The sequence below is a fragment of the Pithys albifrons genome, chromosome 7, assembly GCF_047495875.1.
Source record: "Pithys albifrons albifrons isolate INPA30051 chromosome 7, PitAlb_v1, whole genome shotgun sequence".
Classification (NCBI taxonomy): Eukaryota; Metazoa; Chordata; class Aves; order Passeriformes; family Thamnophilidae; genus Pithys; species Pithys albifrons.
Window position 1 is genome coordinate 3,449,149 of NC_092464.1, and position 13,037 is coordinate 3,462,185.

General features: G+C 50.0%; 1 protein-coding gene across 1 annotated transcript; it reads left to right on the forward strand.

Annotated features, from left to right (window-relative positions):
• The first annotated feature begins 125 nt into the window (after positions 1–125).
• Positions 126–11,264, forward strand: KLHL40 (kelch like family member 40). The gene is made up of 6 exons (XM_071560111.1): positions 126–1,271; positions 5,014–5,174; positions 7,048–7,155; positions 8,246–8,431; positions 9,051–9,197; positions 10,563–11,264. The coding sequence occupies exons 1-6, from the start codon at positions 126–128 to the stop codon at positions 10,672–10,674; spliced, it is 1,860 nt and encodes a 619-aa protein (XP_071416212.1). The 3' UTR covers positions 10,675–11,264.
• Positions 11,265–13,037: the final 1,773 nt, after the last annotated feature.

Here is a 13,037-nt window from a genome sequence, read left to right on the forward strand (position 1 = left end):
TGGGAGCAAGGGAGGCTGCGAGTCCTGCCTCGAGCGACTTTCCTTCCCAGGGGCTCAGGTATATCCATAAATATATCTCCACAAAAAGAAGGATTGGGGAAAAGGACGAGCGGTCGCTCCTCGCCATGGGTTTGCCTCTCGATCAAGTGGAAGAATTGCGTCTCTACCAGCAAACTCTTCTCCAGGATGGACTCAAAGACATGTTGGACCACAATAAGTTTCTGGATTGTGTCTTGAAAGTCAAAGGGAAGGAGTTTCCCTGCCATCGGCTGGTGCTGGCCGCCTGCAGCCCCTACTTTCGAGCCATGTTCCTCTCAGACATGGAAGAGAGCAAGAAGAAGGAGATAACTTTGGAAGACGTCGATCCGGATGTCATGGGCAAGATCCTCCACTACATCTACACCTCCGAGCTGGAGATCACCGAGCAGAACGTGCAGGACATCTTCTCTGTGGCCAACATGTTCCAGATCCCCTCCATCTTCACAGTGTGCGTGTCCTTCCTGCAGAAGCGGCTGTGCCTCAGCAACTGCCTGGCCATCTTCAGGCTGGGGCTGATGCTGGACTGTGCCCGGCTCGCCGTGGCCGCGCGGGACTTCATCTGCGACCGCTTCGCGCTGGTCTCTCGGGACGAGGAGTTCTACCAGCTCTCCCCCGATGAGCTCATTGCCATCATCTCCAGTGACTCCCTCAATGTGGAGAAAGAGGAGAGTGTCTTTGAGGTTGTGATGAAGTGGGTGGGGACCAAGGACCGCGAGAGCCGGCAGAAGGCACTGCCTGTCATCTTCGAAAGCATCCGCTTCCGCCTCATGCCCAACGACTACATCAAGGACCACGTGGAGAAACACGCCATGGTGAAGTCCAGCCCGGAGCTCCTCAAGAAGCTGCAGATGGTGAAGGATGCCCAGAAAGGCAAATTCACTGTGGTGAAGAAGAAGAAAGTGAAGAAAACCAGTGAAAATCAAGCGAAAGATAACGTTGTCAACGGAGCAGTAGATGAGGAGGAAGATACAGGGGAGGATTCTCTCCCTGGGATCTTAAATGACACGATGCGCTTTGGGATGTTCCTCCAGGACCTCATTTTCATGGTGAGCGACAGTGGAGCAGTGGCCTATGATCCCAGTGCCAATGAGTGCTATTTTGCCTCCCTGTCTACTCAAATCCCAAAGAATCACGTCAGTCTGGTGACCAGAGAGAATCAAATCTTCATTGTTGGGGGACTATACTACAATGAGGACAGCAAAGAGGATCCCATGAGTTCCTACTTCCTACAGGTACTACCTTTTTATCTTTCTATTGTTCTTTGCACCACTTTGGAGCATCACCAGCTTTTATGTGTTGTCAGGAATTTTCCTTGTCATGTGATGTTAAAATGAATGTTTTAAATGAAGGAGAAATATCTGGGTTGCTTTACTAGAGATTCTTCTCCCTATATTTTTAAGGCAGATCCCACTGAGGGTGATTATGATAATTGAGGAAGGAGGATTGAAGGAGTCGGTGATAAGAATGAGCCTTCCTGGTCCAAATCCTGAATAGGGGACTGTTTAGAATGGTGATTTTGGTCCAGCCATGGCTACCATAGGGCACACAAATTGAAAGGTTAGTGGCATCAGGTCTGTGTTCTGCTTTGCATCCTTTACATTCCTTGGTGATGAAATCCCAGGAAAACCCAAGAGTGACTCTGCCAGGTGCCAAAAAACAGGAGCAGCAGCAGCTATGGAGGGAACACCCCAAGGACAGAGGGTGTGTTCCTTCCTACCAATATGTTCCACATTTCTGGGGTTGTTCTTGCCTCTGGAGAAGGGCTTGTTCCTGCTCAGCCTCTGCCTCAGCCACTTCCATCCTGTGAGTGGGATACTCAACAGGGAGGGTGGCAGTTCTAGCTCAGCATTGACCAAAGCTGTGGTTGGACTGGGCTGTGTACAGGCAATCTGAGCCTCAGCCTGGGGTGTAACCCAAGAGCACTTTCCCTGGAGACAACAAACCCAAGGTCCCCTTGCTGCTAACCCTGAAGAATCCAGGAAAACCTCTGTTCTTCCTCCCATACCCAGAAATCCTTTTGTTCTTCTCCATGGCTCACATCTTTGGGGAAGAAACAATAACCTGTGCAGGCAGAAAAGAGAATATAAGGGTAGTTGCCAAGCTGAGACATATGGCCTTCATCACCCCCTTGCCTCATTGCATCAGTAGGTCTGTCCATCTGCATCATGTGTGCAGGGACCATGGTTGTCCTCACCTGGAAAGGGTCAGGAGGCTGTGAAATGAGGTGGAGCCAGGTGAAGCCTGTGAAATAAGATGCCAGCAGGATGAAACCCCAGCTGTAGGAGGCAGGATGGAGTGGGAAGGCAATGGTTGCTGTCCCGGCAAGGTAATTCCTTGAGGAAGTGAAGGTCCATCTTGTGCTGGGCCATTTCAGCATGACTGAAACAAGCAGGTCAAGGGAAGGGATTTTTTCTTTCCCTTCAATCAGACACTTGTGAGGCCACATCTGGAGGCTGTGTCCAGTCTGAAGACACTGAGGTACTGGGATGGGTCAGCAGAGGCCACCAAGATAAGCAGGAGATAGAAGAAGAGCCTGAGCTTTGTCTGATCATCCTGGAGGAGGGGAAGGGGAGATCTCATTGGTGTCTTCAGCTCCCTGTTTTGGGGAGGCACAGAAGAGTGATCCATACTCTCCCTGGATTTGCACAAAGGTGGGATAAGAGGCAATGGCCCCTGGGAACAGAAAGGGAAATACAAACTTGCTGCAAGGAAAAGTCTTCCTAAGGAGGGTGGAGTAGTACTGGAGCAGGGTCCAGGGATGTCACAGAATCTCCATGGAATCACAGAATGACCTGGGTTGGAAAGGACTTTAAAGAACATCTTGTTCCAACCCCCATGTGTGGGCAGGAACACCTTCCACTAGATCAGAGAGCTCCACCCAACCTGGTCTTGGACACTTCCAGTGGAGCAACATCCTTGGAAACATTTAATATTTGACTGCACAGAGCTCTGGCAACACTCTAGAACTCCAAAGCTGTGCCTGCTTGAACATGGGGGCTGGATGGAAGACCTTTGGAGGTCCCTTCAACCCCAACTGCTCTGTGGTGCTAAGCTGCAAACAGCAGGATTTCTCCATTCAGCTGCCAGGTTGCCACTGACTCACTGGCAGGTGCTTTGGGCATGTGGGGACTTTTTTAGCTCCTCCCCCACAAGAAGTGGACAGTAGTCCCTCCACACCTCCTGTGGCACTTGGGCATGGGAGGTGCAGGCAAGTCCTGGGGCTGGAGAGTGTTGTCAGTTTGCAAATGTGTCATTTGTCATATCAGTGTCATGATGTAGCTTGTGGTTCCTGTGAAGAGTCTTCTGAGCCTTTTTCCAGCTGAGATGACAGATGTAGACAGGCAGCTGTGAGACAAACCTTGAGTCCCTGTGTAGCAGCTCCTGAATGTTTCTGCCCTCCCCATTTTCACATTCCCCTGCTTGAGCCAGGACTGTCAGGTCAGGGAGAGTTTAGATTTAAAGGACAGGCACCAGAACATAAAAATGCTGACAAATCCCAGAGGCCTTGCACATTTTGGCAGGAGAGAAACGATTCCATCGGCATCTCAGATGGAAAAGGGTGTCTTTTCTTTGTCACTTCTGAGATTTATGACTTGGAAAGTGATGCTGAGTCCATCAAGAAACAGGAACTGTCCCGATGGCTGTTCTGCTTGGGTTTGCACTATAAATAACACATATGTGGACCACAAGGAGACCAAACCCACAGGCACCCAGCTGAGGCCAAGGCTTTGGAGCCAACCCATCCAGCTGAAGCTCTTTGGCCCAAAGCCACAGCAAACAGAGCTTCAGGCAATGCTGCATCACAGCTTCATCTTGCAGAGTCCCACAAAACTGGCTGCAAGGCATCACTCCCTCCTCTGCTACCAAGCTGCATGAAAACATTTTGCCCCAGTTCACAGTTCCCATCAAGCCACAGTGCTCAGAGAGCACCCAAGCTTAGAATCTTTCACATTTTTTTTCTGGTGGAGATGAGGAAATGCCTTGATGTACAGATGGCCAAGGATTTGGTGATCTAGCAGCGCTGTGTGGATCAGGTTTCTCATCTCTCAGATGGGACTGGCACTCTGTAGTTGTGTAGCCAACATTGCTGACACCACTCTGTTACCTGGCAGAGATGGCAAATATCAGGGTGAAAGGCTGTGGGGTGTTCCACATCTGAAAAGGTTCAGGCAAAATTTCTAAAATTGAATTGCTTCCACTCCTCCACTCCCAGGGCCAATCCACTACAGGTCCAACATGGAATTCTTTCAACCAAAAATTAATTAAGCTTGTTCCAAGTCCCAAGTTTGAAGAGAAGGCTCAGGAGAGACCTTCTTGCTCTCTAAAACTACGTGACAGGAGGTTGTAGCCAGGTGGGGGTCAGCCTCTTCTCCCAGGAAACCAGCAACAAGGCAAGAGGAAACAGCTTCAAGCTGTGTCAGAGAAGGTTCAGGTTGGACATTGGGAAGAATTTTTTCACTGAAGGGATGGTCAGACATTGGAAGGGGCTGCGCAGGGAGGTGGTGGAGTCCCCATGCCTGGAGGTGTCCCCATCCCTGGAGGTGTCCCCATCTCTGGAGGTGTTCCCATCCCTGGAGGTGTCCCCATCTCTGGAGGTGACCAAGGAACAACTGACACTGAGTGCTCTGGACTGGGTGACAAGATGGGGTTTGGTCACGGGGTGGACTCTGATCTCAGAGTTCTTTTCCAAGCTCAATGATTCCATGATTCCATGAAGTCCAGGCTTGGATGCACAGAGCAGAACATCTTCATGCTGACCCATCTCTGCTCTTATGCCTCATAAAAAATACATCCTATGACACATGAGTTTCTCCAAGGTGTCCCATCCTGCTGCAGGGGGAAGGGCACAGGCACATTGCAGGGAGTGCTGCTGGGGTGGCCAAGCTGCCCCTGGGAGTGGGCTTTGCCTTCAGCCTGTGGCCCTTGCTTTGTGCCAAGCTGAGCAATCACTGATGACCATGTGTTTCCTTCCAGTATGACCACCTGGATGCAGACTGGCTGGGGATGCCCCCCCTGCCCTCCCCTCGCTGCCTCTTCGGCCTCGGAGAAGCAGAAAACTCCATTTTTGTGGTTGGAGGGAAAGAACTGAAGGAGGGAGAGAAGACCTTGGATTCTGTGCTGTGCTATGACCGGCTGTGAGTGCCCCTGGGCCAGGTGGGGAGGGAGGGGCTTCAGAGGAGGAGGAGGAGGAGAAGCAGCTGCCATGCAAAATGACTCCAGGTTTCCAGGGGTCAGAAGGTTTGGGAGGCAGGGCTTGACCTCTTTATCTCAGTGCTGGGACCACCAGGACTGTTCTGAGCTGTGCTCTGGGGCTCAGAGCTGTCTCACTCCAGCTGCTCCTTTCATTGGAATTGAACCTCCTGGAGATGGAAGACTTGATGGGGATATTATGTTATCAGGGACTGATACCAGTAGATGTTCATGTGAGACCTTTACAGAGGAGCTTTGCCTTCTGCTCTTGAAGGTTCAGTGACATTCACTGTGGTCTCACCAGGAGTGACTGAAAGGGGAAAGTTTGTTTTTAAAGTATTCAGATGTGGTTCTGAGTGGCTCATCCTGACCAATATCAGGTTTGGTATCTGATTATTTTTGGACAATGGGCTCTGACCCATTCTAGGTCATGAGCTTTAATAAAAGACACCACCCTTTTAATAATAAATAAATAACTAACCCTCTGCTCTCAGGAGACAGAAACATCCCAAGCCTGCTGCTCTCCAGCCCAAAGAGGCAGAGCAGGAAACATCAACAAGGCTTTGCCTGGTCTATATTTAGATGTGTGTGCTCCAAACTCTGTTTTATAGACACAGATTTGAAACCAGTTTCATTCCCACAGAATGGAGCATTTATCTGTCCCTGCAGACTCTGGAAAAGGATGTTTCTCCCCCCCTCTAAGTGCCCAGGGGAAAACTGAATATCATTTTGAAGCTGGTGGAGATGTGATCAGCACCACTTTTATCTTCAGTATTATTTTGTTGACGTTATTGTGGCATTATCTTGATTGACAGCAGCTGGACATGAGCCCAGCAGTGCCCAGGTGGGCACAAAGACCAGTGGCATCCTGGCTTGTGTCAGAAATAGTGTGGCCAGCAGGACCAGGGAAGTGATTGTCCCCCTGTGCTGGGCACTCCTGAGGCACCTCAGCTTTGGGTCCCTCATGACTAGGAAGAGATTGAAGTGTTGGAGTGGGTCCAGAGAAGGAAATGGAGCTGGGGAAGGGACTGGAGCACCAGGAGAAGCTGAGTGAGCTGGGTGGGCTCAGCCTGGAGAAAAGGAGGCTCAGGAGGGACCTTCTGGCTCTCTGAAACTCCTTGCCAGGAGGTTGTAGCCAGGTGGAGCTCAGACTCTACTCCCAGGGAACAACTGACATTATGACAGCAAAGAGCCTCATGTTGCACCAGAGAGGCCTAGACTGGACATCAGGGAAAATTTCTGCACCAAAATAGTGGTCAGTCATTGGAGCAGGATCTCCAGGGGGTGCTGGAGTCACCATCCCTGGAGGGATTTAAAAAACATGTGGCTGTGTCACTTGGGGCCATGGCTTAGTGGTGGAGTTGGTTTTAAACTTTTTCAATCAAGCAGAAATCTCTGTCTTGCTTGTGCTCAGCTGGAAATGTTTGTAAATGAGGTGAGGTCCTGGGAAAAGTGGGGATGTGTATCCACAAAGCTCAGGAATAGAGGATGCTGCAGAAAACAATAATTAGCATAAATATTCTGCATATTTTATTTCCCTTTTTTTTTTTTTTCCCAGGATCACAAAATTTACTGGATGAGCTTTATCTCATTGAGTTCTATCTCATGGTGTGGGTTTTTTGGGATTGTTCTGTGTAGAGTCAGAAGCCAGACTTGACCCTTATGGGTCCCTTCCAACTCAGGATATTCCATGGAAACCTCATATTTTTGAGACTGTTTCAGGAGCTGTGCTCACATCTAAGTGTTAAAAGTGCCATGTACTGCAGTGTCACCCAGGAAGCTTCAAATCCTTCTGTTCTGCACCCTCCTCTGATCCAGGTCCTTCAAGTGGGGTGAAGCTGATCCCCTCCCTTACGCCGTCTATGGCCACGCCGTGGTGTCACACAAGGATCTCGTCTACGTCATTGGTGGCAAAGGAAGTGACAAGTAAGTCAAAAAGCACAAGAAAATCAAGGAGTCACCTCCCAAACTACAGGCAGTGCAGAGCATGAGTTGGTACCTCCCCAGCCTGGGTTAAGGAGGGCTGGATGGGGTGTGAGATGTGAATCCATCTCCCCCAGCTCACCTCTGTGCCTGCAGCACTTCCCAAGCCATCAGGAGTCCCACAGGGACTTCAGGGAGGTGGCAGTATCCTTGTAGGAGAGGGAATGTGTTGCCCCACCCCTGGAAGTGTTCAAGGCCTAGTGTTCAACCTGCTCTAGTGGGAGGTGTCCCTGCTCATGGCTGAGGGGTTGGAATGAGATGTGCTTTAAAGATCCTTCCAATTCAAACTATTTTAGGATTTGTGATCCACGATCCTCTTTGCTCACAAAAAAATAAATGTCATATTGAAGAGCAAGAAACCCCTTCACATTAAGGGTCTTCTGTGTTGGACTTGGGGAACAGTGTGGTCCCAGGGGTCAAATCCAGACAGGTATTTGCTACAGGAGTGAAAAACCCTCACCCAGCCTGCCCCCCAACCTGCCCTCCTGCAGGAGATGGGCTCAAGCAGGAGAAGCCTCTCCTGGGGAGCACTGCAGGGCAGAAGTGTGACTGTTTGCAGAGCAAACATGCCAGAATCCAGGAAAGATGGATCCTGCTTGGAAAGCATTATGGTCTGAGAGGTGTGAAGGTGAACCTGGAGACAGGGACATTACTGATGATGGTTTGGAGCATCAAGGTGGCTCAGGAGCACTGAAACACTGCCTGGATGGCCATGTGTGAGATCCTGAGAGGCTGTTGGTTATGTGGACTTGTATCCAGAGTTGTGGGCATATGTGGAGCTTTCAGGACTCCTACCCAAAGTGGGCACAGCAGGATGGGGCATGTTCCATACACGAGCAATGACTCTGGGCATGGGCTCCCTTGGCTGCACACCCAAGCAGGGGCTGTGCTCCTTCACTTGTGTTGATGAGGAAGAGCAAAATCCTCTCTACAGACCCCATGCCCTTCCCAGCAGACACCCCCAAACCCCTGCAGTGTGAAGCCACCCCTTGGCAGGCAATTGAGGCTCCTTTCCCCTCTCCTCTTGCTCTAGGAAGTGCCTGAAGAAGATGTGTGTCTACAACCCATCCAAGTTTGAGTGGAAGGACATGGCTCCCATGAAAACTGCCCGCTCCTTGTTCGGAGCCACCGTGCACAAGGACAAAATCTACGTGGCAGCTGGTGTGACCGACTCTGGTCTGACCAACTCAGTGGAAGTTTATGACATTGCCACCAACAAGTACGTACCTGAGCACTCCCCCAGGGTGTGGTTACACAAGGAGCAGCTGCAGGTGTCCACTGAGCAACTTCCAGCCATTCTGGAATTTGCTTGTGACTCCTGATACCAGTTCCTCACAGCCTGGATGCACATGGAGCTGGAACCAGATAATCTTCAAGGCCTCCTCCAACCCAAGTCAGTCTAGGATTTTATGATTCCTCAGAGAGCTGGGAATCACCAACATCACTGTGGATCATCTCAGGCTCATTTTCAGAGCTGTTTCACCAGCTGGTGCCATCCTTGGGTTCCTTGCAGGGCTGTAGCTTCCTCCTGGCAGCTTCCCCCAACACAATAAATTCTCTGGCTTTGGGTTGGCTCTTGCAGCTGCAATCCCAGCATGGGGCCATGCTGGTCCATGCCCAGTGTGCTTCATAGGTCATGTTCTCAGTGCTAAACCAAGATGAACAGTGATGATGGGAACAGCTGTCCCTGAAGCCTGTTAGGGTATGATCCCATCCCACCCAGACCCACACAAGTTAAGCTGTCACTAGTTGACTCAGTTGTTGATTCCCTTTTGAGGCCACCCTCAGCATGGGGGTAGCCAGGGTGCTCTAACATGTCCCCTCTCTCTATGTGGCAGGTGGGACACCTTCACAGAGTTCCCCCAGGAGCGCAGCTCAGTCAGCCTGGTCAGCTTGTCTGGGGTGCTCTACCTGCTCGGAGGGTTTGCCACGGTGGAGACGGAGTCGGGAGAGCTGGTACCGACAGAGCTGAACGATGTTTGGAGGTGATGATCTTCCCTGGGACAGTCCAAGGGAGTGTGGGAGGGATGTTAGTGGTGAAACAGAGAGTTTCTGTCTTTGCTGATGCCTTTGGTGTGAGATGGAGGTTGTCACCCCAGCACAAGGCTGCGGGCTCAGCGCAGGGTCTTGGGGTGGGCAGTTTGCCCTGTGCTGTGCTGGAGGGCACATTGGGAGGTTCAGTGACCCCTTCCAGTCTCAAATAGCCCAATACCAGGGAAAACTCTTCCTTTGGCTCTGTTACTGGGTTGAAATTTTACCTGGAGCTGATTCCAGTCTCCCCTTTGGTGTGGAGCAGCATCTGTGCAATACATCCTCTCCCTGGGAACAGCCAGGGCTCAGGTTGGGAAGCAGAGCCTCAGCTGGGAAGCAGAGTGCCTTGGCTGAGAAGCAGAGAGGCTTGGCTGGGAAGCAGAGAGCCTTGTCTGGGAAGAAGAGAGGCTGGCTTGGGAAGAAGAGAGGCTTGTCTGGGAAGTAGAGAGCCTTGATTGGGAAGCAGAGAGCCTTGGCTGAGAAGCAGAGAGCCTTGGCTGAGAAGCAGAGAGCCTTGGCTGGGAAGCAGAGAGCCTTGGCTGGGAAGCAGAGAGCCTTGGCTGGGAAGCAGAGAGCCTTGGTTGGGAAGCAGAGAGGCTGGCTTGGGAAGAAGAGAGGCTTGTCTGGGAAGCAGAGAGCCTTGGCTGGGAAGCAGAGAGCCTTGGCTGGGAAGCAGAGAGGCTTGTTTGGAAAGCAGAACCTTGGCTGGGAAGCGGGGAGCCTTGGTTGGGAAGCGGGGAGCCTTGGTTGGGAAGCAGAGAGCCTTGACTGGGAAGTAGAGAGCCTCGACTGGAAAGCAGAGAGGCTTGTCTGGGAAGCAGAGTGCCCCGGTTGGGAAGCAGAGTGCCCCGGTTGGGAAGCAGAGTGCCCCGGTTGGGAAGCAGAGAGCCTTGTCTGGGAAGCAGAGACTGGGAAGCAGATAGTCTTACATGTGAGCAGAGCAGTGGGCAGAAAGCACTCTGTGACAGCTGCTCACACAGCATTAGCTGCTCCTGTCCCTCACATTGGTGCTGTAGCACCCTCAGCAGGAACCTGCTGTCCTTCACCGTGGATGTTCCATCTTGGTGCCATCAAAACATTTCCCAATGGAAAAATATCCCCTCCCCTGTGAGACCACGTGCTGAAATCCATGTCCCCCCATCCTGGCACTACAAAGCAGAGCACACCAGGGATGAAAACCCCTGTGCAGCTCCCACACATTCCTGTGGCCAAATAATGCCTGTGGGACGTGACAGGGGTTCCCACCACTGTGGAGAGCAGCTGCATGGAGGGAGAGGAGGCACTTTCCTCACCATAACTGTTTTCCTGTGTCTGCCCAGGTATGATGAGGAGCAGAAGAAGTGGGAAGGGGTTCTCCGGGAGATCCAGTACGCCTCCGGTGCCACGTTCCTCCCCGTGCGCCTCAACGTGTTGCGTCTCACAAAGATGTAGGGATTTGTCATTTCTCCATGGGGGTCTGGATGAGGGGAGAGACTTGATGCTTATCAGGGATGTGGCATCTGGACACTGGGTAGGACATTGCATCTGTAATTGGGGTGTTTTTACCTAAATGGCAAAGAGGGGGAAGTATCTGGAAGCCCTTTGGGAACCAGAAGATGCTCACAAGGTAATTAGAGAAGGGATCTGGAGCCTGCAGGGAGCTGGGAGAAAAATGGAGCAATGAGATATTCCTGTCTCAATAGACAGGGCAAATACAGCACAGAAGTTTCACTTCTTTCCTCATGTTTTTCCCCATCTTTTCAACTGCTGTTGAACCTCCCCAACCAACAGTGGAGGCAGAAAGTGGCTCCCAATGGACTGTGCTAACATTCCTCAGGGAAGGGGAGTCCATAAAATATTTCCCCACCTAATATTTCACCATTTGAGAGATGAAACTTCAGCATTCATATCCTTAGAGATCTACTCCATGGATACAAGGACTAGAAGCTTTCCTAGGACTAGAAGGAAGTTGGATGTCTACAAGGACAGGGTGAGAGGAAACGGCCTCAAGTTGTGCCAGGGGAGGGTTTGGATTGGATATTAGGGGGAAAAAAATCACAGAAAGGGTTGTCAAACATTGGAATAAGCTGCCCAGGAAGTGGTTGAGTCACTGCTCCTGGAAATGTTCAAAAAACACATGGATCCACCACTTAGTGGTGAACATGGTGGTGGTGCTGGTTGATGGTTGGATTTGATGATCTTAAAGGTCTTTTCCAACCTTAACAATTCCATGATTCTGTGGGCATGGTGTTAGAGCCCACCTTGGAGAGGAGAAGGAAGAGTCAAAGTCAAGTTCTAGAGGAGAGACCTGGGTGGAATTCAGAGTTCCTGAGTGATGAGGGTTGTTGGGATGAGGCAGTTAAAAGAAAGGAGCACATGAGCAGCAGAAACGCTTTGAAAATTGCTATGAGAAGAAAATAATTCAATAATCTCAGTCCTTGACTCCGCCTGGAGGAGTGGAGAGGCCACAAGCTGAGTTGGCAGGAGGGGAGGAGTCCTGCAGGTAGGAGGGTGGGAAAGGGTGGAGAGATGGGCAGGGCAGGCCTCATGTGCTCCTCTCCAGCTTTCTGGGCCTCCTCACCTTCAATCACAGATCGCAATGTCCTCACCCATGGATGGACAAGTGCTGTTTTTCAGGGAAAGGTTTTATATTTTTGCTGTTTCTCTTCTTTTTAATGGTGAAAACTTCTTTTTTTTTAAGAGTATTTTACTTTGCAGACTTGTTTGGCTCAGGGAGAGCTTCTTAAAAAGGAAAGATGCATATTTATTTTAAAGTTATCCATAGTGATGTTTTGATAGGAACATGACTGTCCTGGCAGCAGGACAAAGATCTGCCCACACCACTTGACCAGTGGCTGATTTAAAAATAAATGTGGCTATTTCAAAAGAAATCCCTTGTGTTTGTGTGCTGAGAGAGCTGAAACTGAGGGTGCACAGCAAGCAAAGACCAAGAAAATTGTGATGAACATGCAGAGAACCAGCCCCATCTTGTTCTTATTTTCCCCCATTTGAGAGCTGCAACTTCAGCATTCATATCCTTAGAGCTCTTCTCCAAGGATACAAGGATTAGAAGCTTTCCTAGGACTAGAAAGAAGTTGGATGTCTACAGGGACAGGGTGAGAAGAAATGGCCTCAAGTTGTGCCAGGGGAGGGTTTAGATTGGATATTAGGGGGAAAAAATATCACAGAAAGGATGGTCAGGCATTGGAACAGGAAGTGATGGAGTCATTGGTCCTGGAAGGGGTCAAAAAACACAAGGATTTGGCACTTAAGGACGTGGATCAGTCATGAACATGGTGGTGGTGTTGGGTTGACAGTTGGATCTTAAAGGTCTTTTCCCACCTTAATGATTCCACGATTCTGTGGTCTCAGGATGCCAAGAACAGAAGTGATAAGTAATAATAAATAAAGAACAAAGACACACCTTGCAAAATAATTCCCTCCAAGTGGTATAAAAATTCTGGTATTACAAATCACACCTGGTTGATTTTTCTGGCTCAAAATGTAGTCCTGGAGAAACTAAAAAGTGTTTGGAAGGAAAGAGAAGTAAAGAAACCAGAGAGAGTCTTGTCCTGGTTTCATTTTAAGGATTTAAAAAGTTACAGGATAAGCTCCTTAGAGGAAAATCCCTTCAGAACAGTAATGAAGTCTCTTCACAAGAAGAAGAAATCCAAGGTGACTGGTTGTCACAGAACAGCTTAAAAAAATTAAAAGGAACAAAACCCTTTGAAACAATCAAATGTGTGAAAAATGCACTGAAAAAAATTAAACACCTTCTGCCCAGTTCTGCAGAAATTCCTGTGGACAAATCCCAA